The sequence below is a fragment of the Nicotiana attenuata genome, unplaced genomic scaffold (genome assembly GCF_001879085.1).
Source record: "Nicotiana attenuata strain UT unplaced genomic scaffold, NIATTr2, whole genome shotgun sequence".
NCBI classification, from domain to species: Eukaryota; Viridiplantae; Streptophyta; class Magnoliopsida; order Solanales; family Solanaceae; genus Nicotiana; species Nicotiana attenuata.
Genome location: NW_017676152.1, coordinates 19,531 through 43,163, shown reverse-complemented (window position 1 = coordinate 43,163; position 23,633 = coordinate 19,531). Strand labels below are relative to the sequence as shown.

General features: G+C 38.1%; 1 protein-coding gene across 1 annotated transcript; it reads right to left on the bottom strand.

Moving 5' to 3' along the window:
* Positions 1-10,839: 10,839 nt before the first annotated feature.
* On the bottom strand, positions 10,840-22,691 carry LOC109220795 (tetraspanin-8-like). The gene is made up of 2 exons (XM_019385265.1): positions 22,043-22,691; positions 10,840-11,395 (listed from the first exon to the last, which is right to left on the bottom strand). The coding sequence occupies exons 1-2, from the start codon at positions 22,520-22,522 to the stop codon at positions 11,387-11,389; spliced, it is 489 nt and encodes a 162-aa protein (XP_019240810.1). The 5' UTR covers positions 22,523-22,691; the 3' UTR covers positions 10,840-11,386.
* Between the last annotated feature and the right edge of the window lie 942 nt (positions 22,692-23,633).

The window sequence follows — 23,633 nt, the reverse complement described above, 5'->3', positions numbered from 1 at the left end:
GATGGGTAAATATCGAGGTTCGGTTCAAAAATTTGCTATGGTAATTGCCAGAGGAGAAATGGCTTCATGAATGGTTGATCTTGTCACGAACCAAAATCCACTAAGGGTCGTGATGGCGCCGGACACTGCTGTCAGGCAAGCCAACCAATTTACTTAATCAAATTCTCGTTTTACTACTTCTGAAATCTATGATTTTCCTTCAAATTTAGCAATTTTAAAGAATATAATCTCAAATCAAATTTAAATGATAAGTAGTCAATACAATATTCAAACCATCCCAGAACCCGGTGTCACAAGTGCATGAGCATCTACTCATAAGGAAATAAAATACAACATCCGTCCGGAATACAATGGACAGGAAATAAATACAATGTACTGATGAGGGCTATACTAGCTGCGGGCCGCCTCGAATAGTGCAACTCACCTAGCCCCAAATCATCCGCGCTGCTACGCCCAGTGGCTGCTAGAAATAAATATACCTGTGCAACAAAAATCCACAGAAGTGTAGTATGAGTACGTAAACAACGTGTACTCAATGAGTATCCCGCCTAATCTCGAAGAAGTAGAGACGAGATGGTCAACTTCGACACTCACTAGAGGTCAATTGACAATAAACTAAAAATGTGAGGAAATCATGGATTTATATAGCAGTTCTAATTCACGAAGCCAGAAAACAGATAAACGCCTTCAACAAATAATCAAGGATTTTCAAAGTTTACTCTTTATTATTTTCTCAATTTATATCAAGCCACGAAGGGCAATTTTCACATTTTACAGTTCTCAAGTAACAATATAACATGCGCAAATCACACCGAGGCGACGGCCCGATCCAACAAAAATAAACTGTGCACTTGCCGAGGGTCGACGGCGCGCCTATAGATGCATCTATTTAATCTGCCGAGGCGTTCGGCCCGTTCCAAAATAAACACATAGAGACATTCAATCAAGAAGCCAACATGGGGCAATTATTCAAGGAAAAGCTAATTCCCTTTCAACAATTTACGAAAATGAGGTTTAGATCTTGTTAGAAATCCATTTACTATTTTGATGTGGTTTAAACGTTTCAACTATCCATAAGATTACAAATATTTAAAAGTATAGCATGCTTTTGGGTCCTAGACTACCCGGACAATAGCATAATAGTAGCTACGCACGGACTCTCGTCACCTCGTGCGTACGTAGCCCCCACAAATAAGAGCACATAATCAATTATTTCACCTATGGGCACAATTCCCTCTTACAAGGTTAGAAAGGAGACTCACCTCGCTCCGAAGATCCATAACCGGCAATCCATGCCCTTCCGGGGACTCCAATTGATACACCATGCTCCAAAACTAGCCAACGGTTACGCAAATCCATTAATTTATGCTCAAATATTCATTACAAACTAATTTATAGCGATTCCTAACTCCGATCGAAAAGTTGACCAAAACGCCCTCGGGCCCACGTGCCCGGAATCCGAAATTTTTCGAAGATAAAGATTAACCATGACCTTGGGAACTCAAATATATAATTTCACTAATTTCCATACTCAATATCGTGGCCAAATTCCTAGAAATGCCAATTTCTAGGTTTTCCACCAAAACCTAAATTTTTCATAATTTCCTTGCCTAAGTCCATGTATAAACTTGATATTTAACTCAAAGCTAGCATAAATTACTTACCTCATGATGAGTGACGAAAATGGCACCTCAAAGCTGCTCCCATCGACTCCAATGGAAGAAAATAGGGTTGAAATGAACCCAACCCCGAATTTTTAAAAGACCTCACTGCCTCAGCTATTTTCGCTTCTGCGGTGCACTGACCGATTCTGCGAAGACCGCTTCTGCGGAACTAGGATCGCTTCTGCGAACCTGGCCCAAAATGCCTGGACCGCTTCTGCGGTCTGGGTCCCGCTTCTGCAGAACTGCTTCAGCGAAAACTGGGCCGCTTCTGCGGTTTCCCTTAGACTGGCCCTTGGCCGCACCTACGATGGACTGACCGCATCTGCGGTACCGCTTCTGCGGTTCTAGAACCGCAGATGCGTTTATGACAGAAGCAGCATACCTTCAGCTATTCCTCAACTTCCAAATTTGCTCCGTTAACCATCCGGAATCCACCCGAGGCCCCCAGGATCCCAACCAAACATACCAACCAATCCTAAAACACATTACGGACTTGCTCGAGGCCTCAAATCACCTCAAACAACGCTAAAATCATGAATCGACCTCCAATCCAAACTCAATGAACTTCAAAAATTCAAACTTTTATTTCCGATGTTTAAACCTATCAAATCACGTCCGATTGACCTCAAATTTTGCGTACAAGTCATATTAAACATTACGGACCTACTCCGACTTTCGAAATTGGATTCCGACCCCGATATCAAAAAGTCCACCTCCGGTCAAACTTCTCAAAAACTTTCAAATTTCTATCTTTAGGCAAATGGTTCCAAAATGACCCACGGACCTCCGAATTCACTTCCGATCGCGCCCCCAACTCCAGCATCACCATACGGAGCTATTCACAGACTCGAAATCCCAAATGGACATCGATAACACTGAAATGCACTTCAAGCCAAACTTATGAAATTTCTTCTAAAATGCTAACTTCCACAATAGGCGCCAAAACGTTCCCGGGTTATCCAAAACCCGAACCGAGCATACGCCCAAGTCCGAAATCATCCTACGAACCTGCTGGAACCCTCAGATCCTGATTCCGAGGTCGTTTACTCAAAATTCCAATCCTAGTTCATTCTTTCAACTTTAAGCTTCCGAAATGAGAATTTTCTTTCCAAATCAACTATGGACTTCCCGAAATTCAATTCCGACCATGCGCGCCAGTCATAATACCTGAAATGAAGCTGCTCATGGCCTCGGGCTGCTGAACGGAGCGCTAGGACTCAGAACGACCGGTCGGGTCATTACAGATCTGAGAAATGGTTATGGTTTATTGCGTGTTTCATTTATCGTTGGCAGTATATGAAAGTGTTGGAATGAGACTTTAGCTAATAAGAGGTTTTCTATCGGCATTTGGTTGTTATGAGCAGCTGCTGTGAGTGGAAGTTATCGCTGCAAGTGTTGAGTTATGTGGTATATCATAGAATTGCACCTAAGGTTGCAGGCATGGGCTATTACAGCTGGTTCGGGATTATTTCGAGTATTGGTGTGAGGTTTTGATCGTATTGATGGTTTCAGAAGTGAAAGTGTGGTTCTATGGTTTATGGACTAGGATGGATTGTGAAATTTCAGCTATGATGTGTTATCGGACCTATATGAGATAGGGTGACATGGGATCACCCCCAGGTATATGCATGGTAAAGTTATTCAGCTATTGGTTGGCTTCTAGAACAACTCTAGGTACGTTCGAGGACGAATGTGTGTTTAAGTGGGGGGGGGGNAACAAACGTGTGTTTAAGTGGGGGGGGGGGGGGATGTAACGACCCGACCGGTCGTTTTGAGCTTTTGCACTTTGATCGCCAGTTCTCGGGCATGACTTTCCCCGTGTAATGCATTATGACTGATGTAGATCGTTGGTTTTGGTATTTAGGAAAATTGGAATGAATTTGAAAGAACAGTCTCAGTTGAAAGCTTTGAATTTGAAAGGTTTGACCAAGATTTGACTTGATTGTATATGATCTTGGATCGGAATTGTTATGATTTGGTTAGCTCCGTTAGGTGATTTGGGACTTAGGAGCATGATCAGAATGCATTTTGGAAGTCCGTGGAAGGTTTGGGCTTGAATTGGCGAAATTGAGATTTCGCCGTTTTCCGGTTGATGGGTGAGATTTTGATCCGGGGGTCGGAATGGAATTCTGAGAGTTTCTGTAGCTTCGTTATGTCATTTGGGATGTGTGTGCAAAATTTCAGGTCATTCGGACGAGGTTTAATAGAATTTTTGATCGAATTCGGATTTCGGAAGTTTTGGAATTCTTAGGCTTGAATCCGAGGGTGATTTGATGTTTTGATGTTTTTTTGAGCGTTCCGAAGGTTGGAACAAGTTTGAATTATTTTATGGGGTGTGTTGGCATTTTTGGTCGGGGTCCTATGAGGCTCGGATATGTTTTGGAAGAGTTTTTGGAAGATTTTGCCGTTTTGATTATAAGCATGTAATGATCCAAAGGTCCATTTTTAGTTCTAGAGATTGAAATTTGATTTTGAGACTTCCGGAATTTTGATAATGAATTATAGGAGTGATCTGGAAAGTTTGGTCTAATTTCATCAAGTCGCGATTGGGTTTTTGACGAGAATCATGAGTTAATTGTTTAACGAGCGAAATGGATATCGCACTGAGCAAACGAGCTCCGAATGAGTTTCGATTGAAGGACTATGTTCGTATCATTATTTGTGACTCATAGGAACAAGAATTATCGAATTCGGAGTTCGTATGGTGGAGTTAGAACCTTTTTAGTGAAAATAAATATTGCTGGTGCAGCGGGATCTGGTACGCACCTTTAGCGACCAGATTTGTCACTTTTAGCGATGGGAATGGGTCTTTTAGCGACCAGAACAGGTTTATTAAAGCTGTTGCGTTTTTAGCTCATTTTGACCTTTTTTTTTGGGTGAAAGAACATGGCTTGGGGCGGTTTTTGAGCAAGAAATCATGGGAAATCTTGAGGTAAGTCACTTGTGATCATTTCTACTCCATAATATTGAATTATCATCGAATAATCAGACTAGATTACATGATTTTGAGGTGTGAATTGAGGATTTGGACCTAGGGATTTGAAAATAAGATTTGAAGATTTGGAAGCTGAATTGTTATCGGAATTTAGTAATTTTGGTATGGTTGGACTCGTGGCAAGATAAGGAACCCGTTGATGTGAAAATTTCTGAGTTTCGAGAAGTGGGCTCGGGGCTCGGGTTTTGCTAATTTCGGGATTTTTGATATTTTTCGATTGTTTTCGCTTGGGCTTTGTTCCCTTAGCATATTGTGACGTATTCGTTCTGGTTTGGGATAGATTCGACGCGCGTGGAGGCCGATTCGAGGGGCAAAGGCGTTGTGAGCTAGAGATATCGCTGGTTCGAGGTGAGTAATGATTGTAAATGATATCCTGAGGGTTTGAAACCCCGGATTGCACATCGTAGTGCTATATCGAGGTGAGACACGCGCTTGATGATGAGCGTGAGGTCGTTTGCTATTGGGGATTGTGACTTGATCCGTCCCCATTGATGCTTTTACCGCGTATTTGATTGAAGCTTATTTGTTATCATCATAATTTGGACTGGTTGCCATATTTGGGCTTCGTGCTAACTATTTGAACCCTCCGGGGATTTTTATCACTGTTTCCTCACTGTTTTGACTTACTACTTGAACTCAGTCGTACCGTTTTCCACTGTTTTACAACTTAGCCACTTCTATTCGATTTTAAAACTAAAATGATATATTAAATGATTTTTTGGGCTGAGAACTACCGTTTTACAAATGCCTGAAGGGCTTATGTGATTTCTGGACTGAGTATGGACGAGGGCCAGTTGTGAGGATACTATGGGATTGGGCTGCGCGACAGCAGTGCTATACTAATACTGATGTGAGGCCAAGGGCCTAGACTTGATGCCACGAGATGGCTTGATATTGCGCTTGGGCCGTAAGGGGCCTCTCCCGGAGTCTGCACACCCCAAGTGAGCGTCATCGACGATAAACGGATCGGGCTGCACGCCGCAGCGATATGTGGATCGGGCTGTACGCCGCAGTGATACTAGTACTGTTCTATGTGTTTACTTTATTTCATTTGCCTGCCATTATCTGTTGTCTGTGCTACTTCATGCAATATCTACCTGATTGCCTGGCATTATCTGATGACTGAGTGTTGTGCCGAGGGGCAGAATTCTGTGCTTATCTGCATTGTTTGTTTGCATTCATTTGCGTGACCGCTGAAAAAGTCATTTTCGAAAGAGGTTTAAACTGAGCTAAGATGTTTCTCTAAAGATTTCACAGTCGCACCGTTTTCCTCAAAAGGGTTTTGCACTGCTCTATGCAGCATGATGATTTGTTATACGTGATTTCTTACTGCTCAGTTGTTATTTACCTTTATTACTCACTGAGTTGGAGTACTCACTTTACTCCCTGCACCTCGTGTGCAGATGCAGGTATTTATCCACCCGTTAGCGGGTTTTGGCTGATCAGAGGAAGAGTTATAGGAGTTAGCGAGGTGACTGCCAGCGTTCGCAGCACCATTTTTCTCTCTTTTGTTCATTATTCCGGTTTTGTATATTTTAGACCTTGTAGTTGGATTTACACTCTAATAGATGCTCGTGACTTGTGACACCCCGATTAGGGCTGTGATGGGTTGTAATTCCGCTAATTAATATCATGAAATCATATTTAAACTGCTTATGAACTGTCTAACTGCTTAAAAGAGGTGTTCTGAAATGGTCTGGCTGGCCTTGTCTTCACGAGAGGCGCCATCACGACCAGAGCGGGGTTTGGGTCGTGACAAATATACATACTTACACTATACTATGCACTAAGTATTAGTGCATTAGCTAATATTATATCGAATATAGCTTTTATATATATATATATATATATATATATATATATATATACACACACACACACTTACACTATACTATGCACTAAGTATCAGTGCATTAGCTAATATTATATCGAATATAGCTTATATATATATATATATATATATATATATATATATATATATATATACTATACTATACTATACTACATATGTACATAATTTTAAATTGAATTAAAAGTAATTTAATTTTTTTTTAGAAATGGCGACCAACGTTGGTCGCTATTCTGGCCAAACGGTCAGAAACTAGCGACCAACTTTGGTCGCTATTTTGGTAGCAAAATAATCGGGTTTCCCCTCCCATTCTCTTATTTTCTTCAAAAACTATCCCCAAACTCTCTCTTTTCTCTCTCACACTCAAACCCCCCCCCACCCCCCCCCCCCCNTATTGCGCTTGGACCGTAAGGGGCCCCTCCCGGAGTCTGCACACCCCCAGTGAGCGCCGTCGACGATAAACGGATCGGGCTGCACGCCGCAGCGATATGTGGATCGGGCTGCACGCCGCAGCGGTACTAGTACTGTTCTATGTGTTTACTTTATTTCATTTGCCTGCCATTATCTGTTGTCTGTGCTACTTCATGCAATATCTACCTAATTGCCTGGCATTATCTGATGACTGAGTGTTGTGCCGAGGGGCGGATTTCTGTGCTTATCTGCACTATTTGTTTGCATTCATTTGCGTGACCGCTGAAAAAGTCATTTTCAAAAGAGGTTTAAACTGAGCTAAGATGTTTCTCTAAAGATTTCACAGTCTCACCGTTTTTCTCAAAAGGGTTTTGCACTGCTCTATACAGCATGATGATTTGTTATTGTGATTTCTTACTGCTCAGTTGTTATTTACCTTTATTACTCACTGTGTTGGAGTACTCACTTTACTCCCTGCACCTCGTGTGCAGATGCAGGTATTTATCCACCCGTTAGCGGGTTTTGGCTGATCAGAGGCAGAGTTATAGGAGTTAGCGAGGTGACTGCTAGCGTTCGCAGCACCATTTTTCTCTCTTTTGTTCATTATTTCGGTTTTGTATATTTTAGACCTTGTAGTTGGATTTACACTCTAATAGATGCTCGTGACTTGTGACACCCCGATTAGGGCTGTGTTGGGTTGTAATTCCGCTAATTAATATCATGAAATCATATTTAAACTGCTTATGAACTGTCTAACTGCTTAAAAGAGGTGTTCTGAAATGGTCTGGCTGGCCTTGTCTTCACGAGAGGCGCCATCACGACCGGAGCGGGGTTTGGGTCGTGACATTCTTCTTGACATTATTTGCACCACCAAAGTATGTATCCACAATCCTATTAGGCATCTTTGTGTTAAACTCAAAATCGTCAACATCACCAACACAATTGAGGCCAGTAACTACCACAAACTCCCTGAGTGAAAAGCATAATGTTGTACCATTCACATGTATTAAAAATGAATCAATAGGACTTTTTTCCAGCTGCAGAACCATGAAGCACCTGAACAACTGATGTTGAACCTCACAGTGCTTCATATCGAGGAATCCTCCAAAACAAGTAGTATCAAATAGTTTGTACTGATCTGGAGTAAGCTTCACTTTGAGGTTGGCGATTATATCGGTGTTAGTGTAGCAACTGATATGCGGCGATAAAATAGGCGGGTGTTCAACAAAGAGTTTTATTTCGTGCATAAAAAAACAACAAAAAAAGATAAAATATAACAATACAGATTAATAGAGTTAGGTTGAATACATAAATCATTCATGAATACAACATAATACACTGATAATTACATAAAAAAACTATGAGTTATGCCAATAACTGTTGTTAAAAATACAGATGAATACTTTTAGGATGAAAATACAGATGAATACAGTTAGGTTGAATACATAACTAATTCATGAATAACATCAAAATGATAGAACTGTTGGTGTATCTAAAAATATTGTTGTATGGACTCAAATACATATAAATATCTCTAAATACAATAATCGAAAATCACTTTACAAAATAGTAATCAATGTATTCGAACTGGAATACATATAAATATATCTAAATACAAGAAGAGAAAACCACTGTACAAACTAAAAATCAGTATATGCAGACTCGAATACATATAAATGAATCTAAAATTACCTTGTCCTTCTGTGTTTCCGAGCTACTTCCTTTAGCGACATCTTTTCCCTTGCTCCCAGAAGTATCATCGATAAGTTTTCTTCTCTTTTCCACATCAGAAAGTGTTGATTTTTTCAAAGATTTCTCATGTTGACCTTGTTTCATAGGGTCATTGTGCTTTTTTGTTTTCTTTTCGGCTTCAATGGTTGCTAATGAACCTGCAAATATAGGTTCCTCTTGAGTGATATGCAAATCGAAAGATGGTCCATCGAAATTGAGTGCTTTAGTGGGTATACCCGCGTAACCCTCTTCGGAGTTGTTGAATCAGCCATTGAAGAGGATATTTGAAGTTTTCTGCTGAAAAACCTAACTATGGTGAATAAAAAAAGTGAAGAGAAAAAGAAGAAGTTTTAACAGGCCAAAAACCCAAAAACTTTAATACTTACCACAACTGTTTGGAGCAAAAAAGTTGAAAGTTGAGAGAAACAATACTGTTGTGAGATAATCGTGATTAAACAATGGGGAAGACAAACTTGTTGTGAGAGAGAGATCCTGGAAAGAGAAATAAGATACACTGTGCGGTGATTTTGGGAGAAAATAACTGAAAGAATGAGAGAGAAAAACATTACACATCGTATTTAATGCCTTAACGGTAGTGTATACCATAAATACAACTTTTGTTATAAAAAATAAAAAGTAGCTATAGAAAATAATATTTTAAAAGGGTTTGATTTATAATAAATAGGGTGTAAACCTTTGCTATAGGAGGTAAAATTTCCAAAACAGAAAGATGGTTTGTTGTTAATCCAATGGGTTACAAAACCCAAGAGGGTTTAGTAGGGTAATTAGATCCTAACCGTTTCTCTAGCTTAGAAGAAGGTCAAGCGCATAGCTGATTTCAGGACTCCAATTTAAGGCATAGACGAAATTTATAACTTTTTGTAACTTTAGTCAATTTAGAATCAAGTTCAGATATACGCAACTGAAATTAAAAAAATATCGTCTGAAAAGATTTTTAATATTTCAATTAAATGTATTTCAACTTTATTTACAGAAAACTTTCTTTTATGAAGTTAGCTATATCTTTTGGAGCTTGCGTGTATTTCCTTATGACAAGACTAAGAGCTTAGGTAGAGCTGCTCTTATAGGGTAAGTTTATTGGTTCTCGACAAACCAAAATCAAAAAAAAGTTTGCTGGTTTCTAAATTCCATATCAATTTCTTCAGATAGTTCACTTTCATTATTGACTTCTTATAGCATAACCTTGTCCTGCTTCTTATTCAGGTTCTTTTCTCTAGCCTTGCCAATTTTTACCTTTCAAGTTTAAGGACTTCGAATCAAATATTGTAACCCAAACAGCCAGAACTCGAATCAAAAGTGATTAGTCTGAATGCTGCTAGATTATCTGGGTAAGCTTATCATTGGTGGGGACATCCAATTCGAGCCGTACAAAAACTTTAAGTATGTATTTAGGAAAAAAAGTAAAACGAAATTAATTGATGAAGCCTCAAGAATGTGTTTATGTACAAAATTAGCGATGATATAAATTAGAATGAACAGATACCAAATACTCCTTGTTAAACATAAGACATAAGTGAAGACAGTAACACGCAAAAAATACAACATGCATGTCTATCCAAAGCCAAGCAATTTAGTCATCAAACAAATAAATTAACAAAGAATCGAAACAAAGCTTATATCGAAAAATCCCATTTTCGTACTCACAAAGATTAACCTCAGTCATTAACCAAGTACAAGCAAGATCCAAACTGAGTTTTGTTCAAAAAATAAGTTTGAAATAAGGGATAAAATAGAAAATTAGACTGGCAATTTTAAAATTCATTAGTTTAGAGAAGAAGGAAGAAAGCTATGGTTTTGAGTCTTCAGTCAATGAGAGAAAGAAAGGGAAAGAGAAGAAGGGAATGCAGAGCTGATTTTCAGACATAGATTGGAGTTTTTCGGAACTATCTAGGTGAATGAACAATTTGGTCTCTCAAATAATAAGACACGTGGTAGCATCCTGACCCTCAGCTGGATTTAATCTTGGTTATTGATATGGCATACTATGCTCAAGAATGAGATGGCTGGAAAGATACATACACGTGCCCATACACATGTGAATACATTGTAAAGGAATAAAAGTGGTTATTTGGTTAAAGGATAAGGAATAAGATTATGACGAATGTATAGGGAATATTCTTTAGTTTTTATTTTATTTTCAGCACACTCACTTGTATATATAGGGAGTTTGAGATGATATACAATATACAGAGAAAAATTCTTCATCTTCCTTGCTAAATCTTTCATGGTATCAGAGCTCTAATAGCTCAATCCTTCATTTCCTTTTGAATCTCTTAAAGTCTAAAGGCTAACTATGGCAGTAATAGATGAGACTCCAGTCATCTCTACTCCAGTTGCTCAAAGTCAAGTCCAGGTTCTTCATCTACTACAGTCAATCAGGATTGTAATCATCCATACTTCCTTGACTCCTCTGATGCACCTGGCATGTCTCTCGTCAACTCACCATTTGATGGGAGAGGTTTTCCAGGTTGGAGGAGGTCAATCCTAATTGCCCCTTCGGCCAAGAATATGCTTGGTTTCATCAATGGAAGCTGTGTGAAACCAAGTTTGGATTCCAGTGATCTTCCTCAATGGAGCAGGTGCAATGACATGGTCACTTCATGGTTACTAAACTCACTGTCTAAAGAAATAGGAGACAGTGTTATCTACTCAAAATCAACAATGGAACTTTGGAACAGCCTTGAGCACAGGTTTGGCCAATCCAATGGGGCCAAACTATATCACCTGCAAAAGGAGATATCTAAGTTAGTTAAAGGAAATAGCAGTGTAGCGGGCTATTTTACAACTCTAAAAAGATTATGGGATGAGTTGGACTCGCTGAGCATACACCTAGGATGCATCTGTGACTGTGTGTGTGATGGAAAGAAGAAGGTCACTAAGTTTTTGGAAGATCAAAGAGTTATTCAATTCCTTATGGGACTTAATGATGTGTATGGCCAAGCAAGAGGAAATATTCTTATGAAGAATCCTCTACCCAGCCTAGACCATGCTTACTCTTTGTTACTTCAGGATGAGAGTCAAAGAGAGGTATACATGAGTCCTCAATAACCCTCTGATGGAGCATCATTCATGGCAGGAACTCAGACAAAGTTCAAACAAAGGAACAACAATCAGATTCAGAAAGCTTGGCCTGCCACTCAGAAGTTTGGAAATAATCCACAAAAATTCAAAGGAAAGAAGTCTAACTATAACCCTTACATGCTCTCACTGCATGAGAGTAGGACATGTGAGAGCAAACTGCTACAGATTGATAGGGTTCCCAAAAGATTTTCAATTTACCAAACAAGCAAACAACTATCAGGGAGCAGTAAAAGGAAATGCAGTGGTAACAGGACAAGCGGAAAGTGTAGCAACTCCTAACAATGAGGGAAACACCAACAATCAACCACAAATGTTCAGCAAAGAGCAAGTTTCTGAGCTAGTTAACTTAATCAAGCAGGTGCAGATTGGGAACTCAGGATATACAAGTTCAGAAATCAATGCCAATGCAGTGGCTGGTACAATTCTCAAGTATACTGGAACTTGTCTTTCAGTTTTTAATACTAAAACATGGATCACTGATTCAGGAGCTTCAGAACATATGTGTTTTGATTCAAGCTCATTCATATATTTGACTCCTCTTCCTGTTCCTCTACATATTAGTCTACCTAACTCTTTCCAATTATATGTTACACAGATAAGTAGTGTTTCCATTCAGTCAAATATGTTTCTTAAAATAGTCCTTCATGTGCCTTCTTTCAGATATAACTTATTATCTGTTCATAAGTTATGTAGTCAATTCAAATGCCCTTTAAATCTAACTTTAGATAGTTGTCTAATGCAGGTCCCTTTAATAAGGAGGGGACAAGTTTTTGGTGAAGTAAGAGATGGATTATATCTACTCAGGCCCACTAGTGTAGCTTCTGGCACTCTGCCTTGTCAAGATGTAGTTTCAATTCCAAAAGGAAGAAATTCCAACAATTGCTCTAGTTCAGTTTCTTTTCAAACACCTTTAGTAGCTAATGTTGTTTCTAATGTAAGCCAATGGCATGTCAGATTGGGTCATCTACCCTTTTCAGTAATGAAGAATCTTAGTTTCATTAATTTCCCTTCAAATTTTGATTATGTGTGTAACATTTATCCTCAAGCTAAACAAACTAGACTCCCCTTTCCTCTAAGTCATATTAAAACCCAAGGGATTTTTGATTTAATTCACATTGATACTTGGGGCCATTTAGGACTGAGACATACAATGGATTTAAGTATTTCCTAACTATTGTAGATGACTACAGTAGAGCCACATGGACTTTTCTGTTAAGTAGCAAAAGCAATGCTTTTCCAATTCTAAAATCTTTTCTTACTAATAGAAAGGCAATTTAGCATGAAGGTAAAGAGGATAAGGTCTGATAATGCAAAGGAATTAGGGAAAGGATCACAGGAAGTTGCCTTCTTCAATCACAAGGTATATTGCATGAAACATCTTGTGTGGCAACATCCCAACAGAATGGAGTGGTTGAAAGAAAGCATAGGCATCTTTTGGAAGTTGCAAGGGGTCTGTTTTTCCAGTCTAAGGTCCCCATTCAATACTGGGGAGAATGTGTGCTGACAGCCACTCATCTCATCAACAGGATACCTTCTAGGGTTTTGAAAGTCAAGACACCCTATGAGGTTCTTCTTGGAAGACCACCTAACTATGATTCACTTAGGTCTTTTGGATGTCTATGTTATGCATCTACTTTGGCTCATAACAGGAGTAAGTTTGAGCCAAGAGCTAAGAGATGTGTATTCTTGGGATATCCACAAGGTCAAAAAGGTTACAAGGTTCTGGAAATTGAAACAAGAGAGGTGTTTATTTCCAGAGATGTCAAGTTCCATGAGGAACACTTCCCCTTCACTTTGTCCACCACAACACCTCAACCCTTGTTTTCCCTTCCTACCACTTGTTCTGATATCCCACCTTCTGTTCAACCACCTATCAGCATCATCTCTACATTTGAAGCAGATTCAACTGCCTCCCCTTTTCTTTCTACACCTAGCAAGACACCTGGGATAGGTGATCAAACCACTAACCATCCTAAACCTTCTTCCCCTTTGCCAAGTTTTGGCTTGGGGAATTCACCTAGTATTACATCAACCAATCAACCTAACACTCCCAGTCCTCCTATTTCATCTCCCATTCACAATTTTCCTATTCCACCACCTCCAATCAGAAAATCTGAAAGGGTTACTCAAAGACCAACATACCTAGATGATTATGTATGCAATAGTATATTCCTCACAGACCTCAACTCCTCATGTTTCACTCAGTCAGCTAAACCTACTACTTTCTCTTTTGGAGCTCTCACACTCAACAATCAGAATATTCTAAAGAGTGTGTCCACCATTTTAGAACCCACAAGCTATCATAAAGCTTGTAAGGAAGCAGGTTGGAGAAAAGCAATGGAGGCAAAAATTGCAGCTCTAGAGTTGAATCATACTTGGGATGTGGTAACCTTACCACCAGGAAAGAAGGCTTTACCATGCAAATGGGTTTACAAAGTTAAACATAAGTCAGATTGTATTATCGAAAGGCTGAAGACTAGGTTAGTAGTAAGGGAGGACATACAAAGAGAAGGTATTGACTATTCAGAGACCTTTTCTCCAGTGGTGAAAATGACCACAATTAGATGTCTCTTAACAGTAGCTGTGAAGAAAGGGTGGCATGTGTCACAACTTGATGCGAACAATGCCTTTTTACATGGAGACTTGCAAGAAGAAGTCTACATGAAATTTCCTACTGGACTATCCCCTCCTGATCCTACTAAAGCATGTCTTCTCAGAAAGTCATTGTATGGTTTAAAGCAAGCCTCTAGGCAGTGGTATGACAGGCTTGCTGGGGCATTGAGCTACAAGGGATATTCAAGTTCCCTCAATGACTATTCATTGTTCTACAAACAATCTAGGGACCTAGTTTCTATCATAACTGTTTATGTCGATGATATTTTGCTTATAGGCAGTGATATTGAAGGTAACAACCAAATTATAGCTTTTCTCAATACTGAATTCAAGGTTAAAAACTTAGGAGACATTCATTATTTCCTAGGGATGGAAATTCTTCGAGAAAAACAAGGGTTTATTATTAGTTAACGACAATTTACCTTGGATCTTTTGAAGGAATTTGACTTCTCTGGCTCGGCAGTGTCTTCACCTCTTGACCCTTATTCCAAACTCAGTGTTGATGATGGGCCTCTTCTTTCAGATCCCACTCTTTATCGACATTTGATGGGGAAACTCAATTATCTCACAAATACTCGTCCTGATTTGTATTTTGTTGTGCTTTGCCTCAGCCAATTAATGCAAAGGCCATGCCTTTCTCATTTCACTGCTCGCCTACGTGTTCTACGCTATCTCTCTACAGATCCTTCATAAGGTATTTTTCTATCTTCAGACCCCTCATTCGATTTGATAGCCTTTTGTAATTCCGACTGGGCGGCTTACAAAGATTCTCGGAGGTCTGTCAGTGGGTTCTTTATCATGCTTGGTGGAGCACCAATTTCCTGGAAATCGAAAAAGCAAGCATCAATATCCCTTTCCTCTACAGAAGCAGAGTATAGGTCTATGAGAAGAGTTACCGCAGAAATTACCTGGTTGGTTTGCCTTCTCGCAGATCTGTCTTCTCCACCTTCACTTCCTATTCCGGTTCACTCCGACAGCCAAACAGCTATACATATCGCCCGTAACCCTATTTTTCATGAGCGAACAAAGCATGTTGAGCTCGATTGTCACTTTGTCCGCCAACAGTATCTCCCCGGGCTAATTACCCTTTCTTTTGTCCCATCTCACCAGCAACTCGCCGATCTTTTTACCGAACCCCTACCAGGCGCTTCCTATAATCTTATTTTGCACAAGTTGGGGGTCCATTCTCTCCCCTCCAACTTGAGGGGGATGTAGAGAAGAAGGAAGAAAGCTATGGTTCTGAGTCTTCAATCGATGAGAGAAAGAACAGGAAAGAGAAGAAGGGAATGCAGAGCTGATTTTCAGACATAGATTCAGGATTTTCCGAACTATCTAGGTGAATGAACAATTTGGTCTCTCAAATAATGAGACACGTGGCAGCATCTTGACCCTCAGCTGGATTTAATCTTGGCTATTGATATGGCATACTATGCTCAAGAATGAGATGGCTGGAAAGATACATACACGTGCCCACACACATGTGAATACATTGTAAAGGAATAAAAGTGGTTATTTGGTTATAGGATAGGGAATAAGATTATGACAAGTGTATAGGGAATATTCTTTAGTTTTCATTTTATTTTCAGCACACTCACTTGTATATATAGGGAGTTTGAGATGATATACAATATACAGAGAAAAATTCTTCATCTTTCTTGCTAAATCTTTCAATTAGAAAATAAATGAACAAATATAAAAGCTTTCATGACCCTAGAGTGCTTGACTTCTGTGTTTTCATTTTCTCTAGCTAGGGTTGAAGATGGGTAATCCAGTGGGTTGTGTTTAGGCTAACATTTGTCATGAGTCAAGTTGGGTTATCGGCTTATTTCCCAAAGAAGCTCACAATAAGAAAGGACGGACGGGTTGGAATGGGTTTGGGCCAATTTTAATACCCATAGGCCGATTCTGCTCAATACTATATTCCTTTGAGTTGTTGTTCCTGAGAGCGCAACAGCCAACACAGAAAACAATTAGGACTAGAAGGAAGAGGCCAAAGTTGATGAGGGACAATTGCTTCCGATCTTTCTTGATGTTGTCAAGGAATGCTGTCTACATGATTGGCAGTTGAAGCAGAGCTCAGTTTGTACATTGCTCCATATTTTACAGTCATTGTCTGGTACAACCAGCCCTATTTTGGGCATGGACCAATCGGTAGCATTGTGGAATTCTAAGCTGTAGTAAGTAGGTTCCTTACAACAACTCGACTGCATGGGCACAAAATATAATTAGGGACTTTGGTTCAAAGTACTGTATGGTAGAAAAATACTTTTGTTATCTCAAAAAAAATAATTCTAAAATTATGTCTAGATTCATTTTCTTACTATTATATTAATAATGAGTCTTTATTATAGTAATTAATCCATCCGTTTCAGTTTATGTGAACCTATTTTCTTTTTGGTCCGTTCCAAAAAGAATGACCCCTTTCTAAATTTAAAAATAATTTAGCTTAAACTTATAAGTCTACCCTTAATAAGAAGCTTTCATAACCACACAAATACTATTGGCCCCTTTTTGACTTGTTTAGGACCACAAATTCCAAAAGTTTTCATTTTATCTTAAACTCCGTACCCAGTCAAAACAGGTTCACATAAATTGGAACGGAGGGCGTATTTTAAATATATTTGTAACACAAATTAGTTTAATTTTGAATTCAATTCGGGACAAAATAATTTGACCAATGAATGCTCATTAGTGTGGAACGTTTCAATCTGACCATTGATTCAATTGAATGTTTCTTGCAATTTTTTAAGAGCCTTAATGGCCTTAAGTTTCTAATGGTTTTGCCAACAATTTGATGTCAAATTTGGATTTCATATATAAGTATACGTTTGTTTATTTTGGAGGGGTAACAAAAAGAACAAAGTTAAAAACTTTTCTTCCCTTTTCTTTTGTGTTGGGTTTTCTTCTCATTTGTGAGCACGTGATTTTTGCCACGCTTAAAATTACTCCTATAAAATTCCTTAGAATTAAGATTTTTCTTTTATTATTTGAATTTTAGGAATTAATTGATATAATTTCAAAAATACAAAATAGTGTGCATTTTAATATTACAAAAAATAAAGAAAATGACAAAAATGGTTCTTTGCATTTCTACTTTTAATTTCTAGAATTTGTCTTAAGTTTTGGTTTAAATCAGAAATTAGCTAGATTCAATTTGAGTCTTTTAGTTTTTGATCTTACATTTAATAAAAATCAGAAAAATTCAAAATAAATAAATAAATAAATAAAATAAAATTAAAAATACAAAAAAAAAAGAAGAAAAAGAAGGAAAAACAAAATAAATAGAAAATTAAAAGGGAACAAAAAGGACTAGGACCAATTTAGGGACCATTTTTTACAATGACAAAGGACAACAACGACCCAAAAGCCACTAAACCCCCAGGCCCAACGTCCCCAAAATCTCCGACCCAATTCGGACCCAACTACCACGAAAACCACCCGGTCCACGTACCCCCCCCCCCCCCCCATGCAAAAACGATGCCGTTTGGCTCGGATCAATCCTGGCCGTCTAGGATTGTTGATCCAACGGACGAGAAACCCCCATCACTTAGTATAAAAATGTCCTAACAATACCCTACCCCCTCAGACCCCTCTACCCTATCGTCTCTTTCCCTCTAACCCCAGAGACTATCCACCACCGTCTACCACCGTCTCCCACCTTCCGCCGCCGGCCGGAAATCGCCTCCGCCGGCGGCGAAGCTCCAAACTCGTCCAAATTTACACCACTACCCCATCTCAACCTCTTCTTTCCGGATCTACATTTCTTCTCCCTCAAATCCTAGCCAAACTCCTCGAATCTTGATTTGAAACTCCGGCCAAAACCCTACCTCTTCCAAATTCAACCAAATTCACACCCTATACTCCCCTAACCTCCCTCTTCCCAAATCCCAAACTAGAACCCTTCAAATCCAAGCGAAACCCCTTTAATTTTAGATCTAGGGTTTCAAAGTTAAACACTGTTTTGGGGATTTCATCATTCGAATGATTTTTTACTAATGTTATATGTTTTATTTTAACAAAATAAACATATAACATTAACAAAAAATCAATTTCGAGAATCAATCAAGTAGAAGACCAAAATCAGTGAGTTCCTTCTCTTTTGATTACATTTCTCGTTTGACTGATCCGATTCTCATATTTTTTAACTTCTAGTTAATGTTGTTCGATTCTGTCCTGATTGATTTTTTGAGTTGGTTCTGATTTTTGTTTGATTTTTTATTAATTCTGGTTACTTGTTTGTTCTGATTTCTGATTTTAGTTTGATTTTAGTTGGACTTTATTCGATTAGGATTTATTCTGCTTTGTTTGTTGTTATTTTCTATCTTTAATTTCTTTAGTTGATTTTAGTCATTGTTTGAATTTTATTGTTTGTTACTAGTGTTTTAATCAGTGATTCCATGATTGTTATTATTTAGTTTTAATTAGTTTAATCTGTTTGGTTATAGCTGATAGTCTTTAATTAGGGTAAAAGAGGATAGGTTAATTTTGACCTAGGTAGGTAATTTCAGGGATATTTTGGGCACTTAGGGTTGCATAGGAAGGCTGTAGTTAAATCTAGAACCCTCTAGAGTCTTCTAAATAGGGCCTTAGTTTAAACATCAGCAATTTTAGTGTAGTAACTTGAGTAACAAGTCAGAAAATAGAGGGCTAAGTGATTAAAACTGGAATTTAAAAGAGGGACTAAAATATAAAGTTGAAACTCTAAATTTCCTTAGCTTTGCCTATAAAAGGCAGTCACTAGTGCCTTCATTCACAAGTTGAAAATCTGAAAAAATCCCCACAAATTTCAGAAAGTTTGGAACAATCTGAAAAAATTCCAAAAAATTTCAGCCTCTAAAATTCCCCCCAAAAACACCTTTTGCAAGTTTAGGAAGCTGAAAAAATTCGAATTTCAAATTCAAATATTAAATCTGAGAGTTCAAAGAAAGAAAGTTCATTCTAGATCCAAAAATATCTAGAAAAACCAAAAAAAAAAAAGAGTACAAAAATTCAAATATTACTGTTCACTTGAAGTTTCTTCACAACAATTTCGAGATCCAGTTTTTAAAGTTGAATTCCTAGCTTATCTAAGGTCGAAATGGTTTGAGTATCTCCTGCCTTCAGTGATTAAGGTTTTCTAAGGTGTCTGGGTTAATTTCAAGTTGAATTTGGGTTGGTAATTCAATTTGCTGGTTGGTTAAACTGCTGGATTTCATTTGATACCACTCGTGGGTTCTCAGATCCTTGTTGAGCTTGTTGCTGTTTGTTTGTGTGCTGCTACTGACTTCTTCTCCTTCGCTGTAACTTCCAGGTACACTTCTTAAGCTTGGCACAATGTAGAAATCAATTTGAGACATGAAATGAAGTTTGTCGCGCAATTTTTGTTGTAGATCTGTTTGTTTAAACTTCGAGTAGACTATTTGATTTGGTTAATTACTCAATGTAAATAACTTTGGACTGCATTAAACTGTTGAACTCTGGATTTGTGTTGATTCATCTAAAGTCAATAGCCTTAGTGTAGTATAGTTTAATTTCTAATGCTAGTTTACTCTAAAATCAAAAGTGACATAAACTTGAAATCGGTAGCCTTAGTGTAGTATAGTTTAACTTCTAATGCTAGTTTGCTTGAGTTTGCAAATCAGTATGTATGTTTTAATGTTAACGTCAACGATTTAGTTTTGAAAGCAGAAGATATGCGTCTGAGTCCCAGGCCTCGACGTAGGTCCTTGAAATTTATGAGTCTTAAGTGAAATCGAAAAATCAGTAGCATGTTGTTCAAGGCCTCAACATAGGTGTTAATTGCTTCATGTTTAATTCCTCGAGTTTTAGGAGTATTGGGTAAAATTAAATAATCAATAGATGATTGAAGGATTAAGGCTCAACAGCCTATTTAAATTGAGCTTCAGATTAACTGATGCACAACCCCAGATCCAGTTCCGGCTTACAACTCGTTTGGGCCTAGGCGAAGGCCCAAGACTGGCCAGTTTCTCGTAAAGTTGAATGGGTTTTCTTTCCCCCTGGGCCAAGTTCAAAATTTGGTATTGGGGGCCTGAATGAATATTAAATATGAGGTTAATGTTGCAACATAGGCTTTTGGGCTTTCTCGTTAAGTAGCATGCTTGAATTAAGAGGTGCGCCTCTTGTTCAAGTGTGGACTTGAACTCGAGGCCCAAATTCCTTGTTTACTTTAAATAATAGCAATTGATAATATTAATTAATTAGGGCTCTTTAGAGACAAATTCAATAGAAAATCATAGTATGCTTTAGGTTGGCCTTTAAATAATAAAGTGAGATGAGCCTCGCCGAACAAAATGCATAAATTGCGGGGCCCTCATTAAATGCTTAATTAAAAATACTTAGAATTCGGGGCGTGCCGTTTAGCGAATTTCACGGCCCTCCGCAAAGATAATAACCCGTTAGTCGCTTTAGGCGCGCTTTTAATAATTTTACCTTCTTAAACACGGGTATGCATTTCATGCAACCCAAATCCAAATCCAAAAACGTTGAATAAGAATGTGTCGAGGATCCGGGTGCATTTCATGTGACATGATCCAAAAACACGTTTGTAAACGACGTTCACTTTCTTAAAAGCGGTTAAATAATTCTAAAATTGCACTATAGGATGACATGTATAAAAAAAATCAAATTTTAGCCATTTATAATAATTTAAGCGACCGTGCTAGAACCACGGGATCTGGGGGTGCCTAACACCTTCCCTCGGGTCAACAGAATTCCTTATTCAGAATTTCTGGTTCGTAGACTCCAATTGGGAAGTCGAAATTTTTCCTCGATTTGGGATTCAAGTTAAACCGGTGACTTGGGACACCAAAAGCCAATCCTATCCCAAGTGGCGACTCTAAACAAATAAATAATCCCATTTCGAATAATGTCACTTTAAATGGAAAAACTCCCTTATACATTGTAAAAAAAGGAGGTGTGACATCACTAATCTTTGTTGTTTCTACTCCTAGTTATACTAGAAGAGCTTGTTGAATCCTGGTGGATACGCCTAATAATATTTATTACGGTGTGGACGAAATATCCTTAAGGACAGTGTCTTTGATACGCCTCAAGCTAAATCTTATTCTTCATAAACCAATATTTTTCCAACACTATATACTTATAGAGTTATAGTTAAGTAATTTTGCATGATTATTCATGGCGCGATAATCTGTTTATTTTTTTTATGCATAAACAGTATATAATTTCAGACTGGACTATATATGACTCATATAAACACGAAACACAGACAATTAAACTAAGAGGAAACAATCCCAACAAGTATCAGGAGATATTACAGCAATTTCAGAAGAAACCTTTGATGCATCTTGCTACGAATTTACGATATTAAGGAATTTTGGTTTGTTCTGAAAAAGCAAAAACAATTTTTTTTAAAAGGCATTTTTATTTTTATCTTTTCTTTCTATTATTTATTTATTTCAAACAGTAATCCATACCTAGATTCAATAGCAGTGACTATAATGGTTTACATACTCAATGTTACTGAGAACTGGGGGATTAAACAAAATTAATTTGATCATATTTCATATATGAACCCTTTTGATTTGAGTTGATTTGATTTTTTTACCCTCTAGAAAGTAACTCCTCATAATATAATATAGCTAGGCTAATCAACTAGAAAAATAGATGAATTCACTGAGAAATGAGATTAAATGGTAAAAGACAAAAAATAAGAACCTGCATAGCAGAGAGGCTATATTTGTAAAAATCAACTCCATTGCCAGTAGGTAGACGTTGACAATATTCGGTATCAATCAAACAACTCTTAATTTCCTCCCAGTTCTCTGAATTCACCACATACTTCTGCAACCAGTGCGAGTAATCTCCTAACTCGAACAAGTCCTTATAATTTTTCCCAGATAGAGCTCTGCTCACGTTTTTATTAGTGACCATAATAGTGAACGCCGAGAAACAAAGCAATCCCAGCATGAACAAGAACAACAAGAACAAATATAGCCACATGAAAAATGTGACTCGCCACCCAAACCCAACAAATCCTAGCAGCGAAAGAACCAGTAGAGAAGCTCCCAGTATCAGCAAAGGCGTCTGCAATAGTTTTCGGCAAGGAAATTCCTCGTCTAACGGCCATAGGCATACAAGAGAAAACCCTAGATTTACCAAATTAAATGTGATTATGGAGTTGCTTACTTGGACCATAACTCCTTTCTTTTTTGGATGAACTCATGAATCTCAAAACTGAGAAAGAACTGATAACTAGTACTACTACTCTTTGTCCTCGTTGGGTAGGTATTTTGAATGAGAACGAAATGACCGGAAAAGGAGGCGGCGGAAGGAAGTCCCCGATCCGCTGAATAAGTTCCAATTGTTTCCGCAGCCTCTTGGGAAACAAAAAATCCCAGTAACAACAACACTAAATATTTTAACGGGATAAAATACAATACCAGCGGAGCAATATTACCACTATAATATTACAACTTAGTAGTGTCAAGAGACTACTATAACTTCAAAAGAAATAACACTCTTTATTTTAAACACCTCACTACAATATTACTCCCACTCACTATTTATCACACAGACTACAATTTGTGGATTACTCTCTCTAACTCTCTGTTGCTTCTCTCGATTTGGTGTGTGAAATGAGAAACCGAAGGGTGCTATTTATAGAAACTCTTGTCGCAAGTCAAACCAATCATAATGGTTGGTTTTACAACTTGCAAGTCTGTTTTGGTTATGCCATCGATTTGGTTACCAAAAATCAGATTTGCTCCTTTGCAAATTGCACAACTTTGTCAGACGTCCATTCAACTTGTTTTCTTCATTTTTTTTCTTTTTATTTAAATGGGTCCCACAAATCTCTCCCTTAATTTTGATTTTTCTTCTTCATTCCAAGTCTTGATCTCAATCTCTGGAAATCTTCAAACTTGAGAGGCTTTGTGAAGATATCTGCAACTTGATCACGAGACTTCACATATTTGAGCTCGACTTCCTTCTTGGCAATGCTTTCTCTGATAAAGTGATACCTTGTATCTATATGCTTGCTTCGATCATGATACACTGGATTCTTCGTGAGTGCCTGTGCGGATTTGTTGTCAATACAAATCTCCGTAGCTTCAATTTGTGGCAAATTGAGCTCCTTCAACAATCTTCTCAGCCAAATAGCATGACATGTACATGATGTTGCTGCTATATATTCAGCTTCACAAGTCGAGAGAGTAACAATTGATTGTTTCTTTGAACTCCAAGAAATAACAGAATCCCCCAAGAAAAATACAAAACCAGTTGTACTTTTTCTATCATCAATATCTCC

Excerpts from the sequence above, each read along its gene's own strand:
- LOC109220795 (XM_019385265.1), bottom strand. The coding sequence starts at position 22,522 with ATGGTCCAAGTAAGCAACTCCATAATCACATTTAATTTGGTAAATCTA.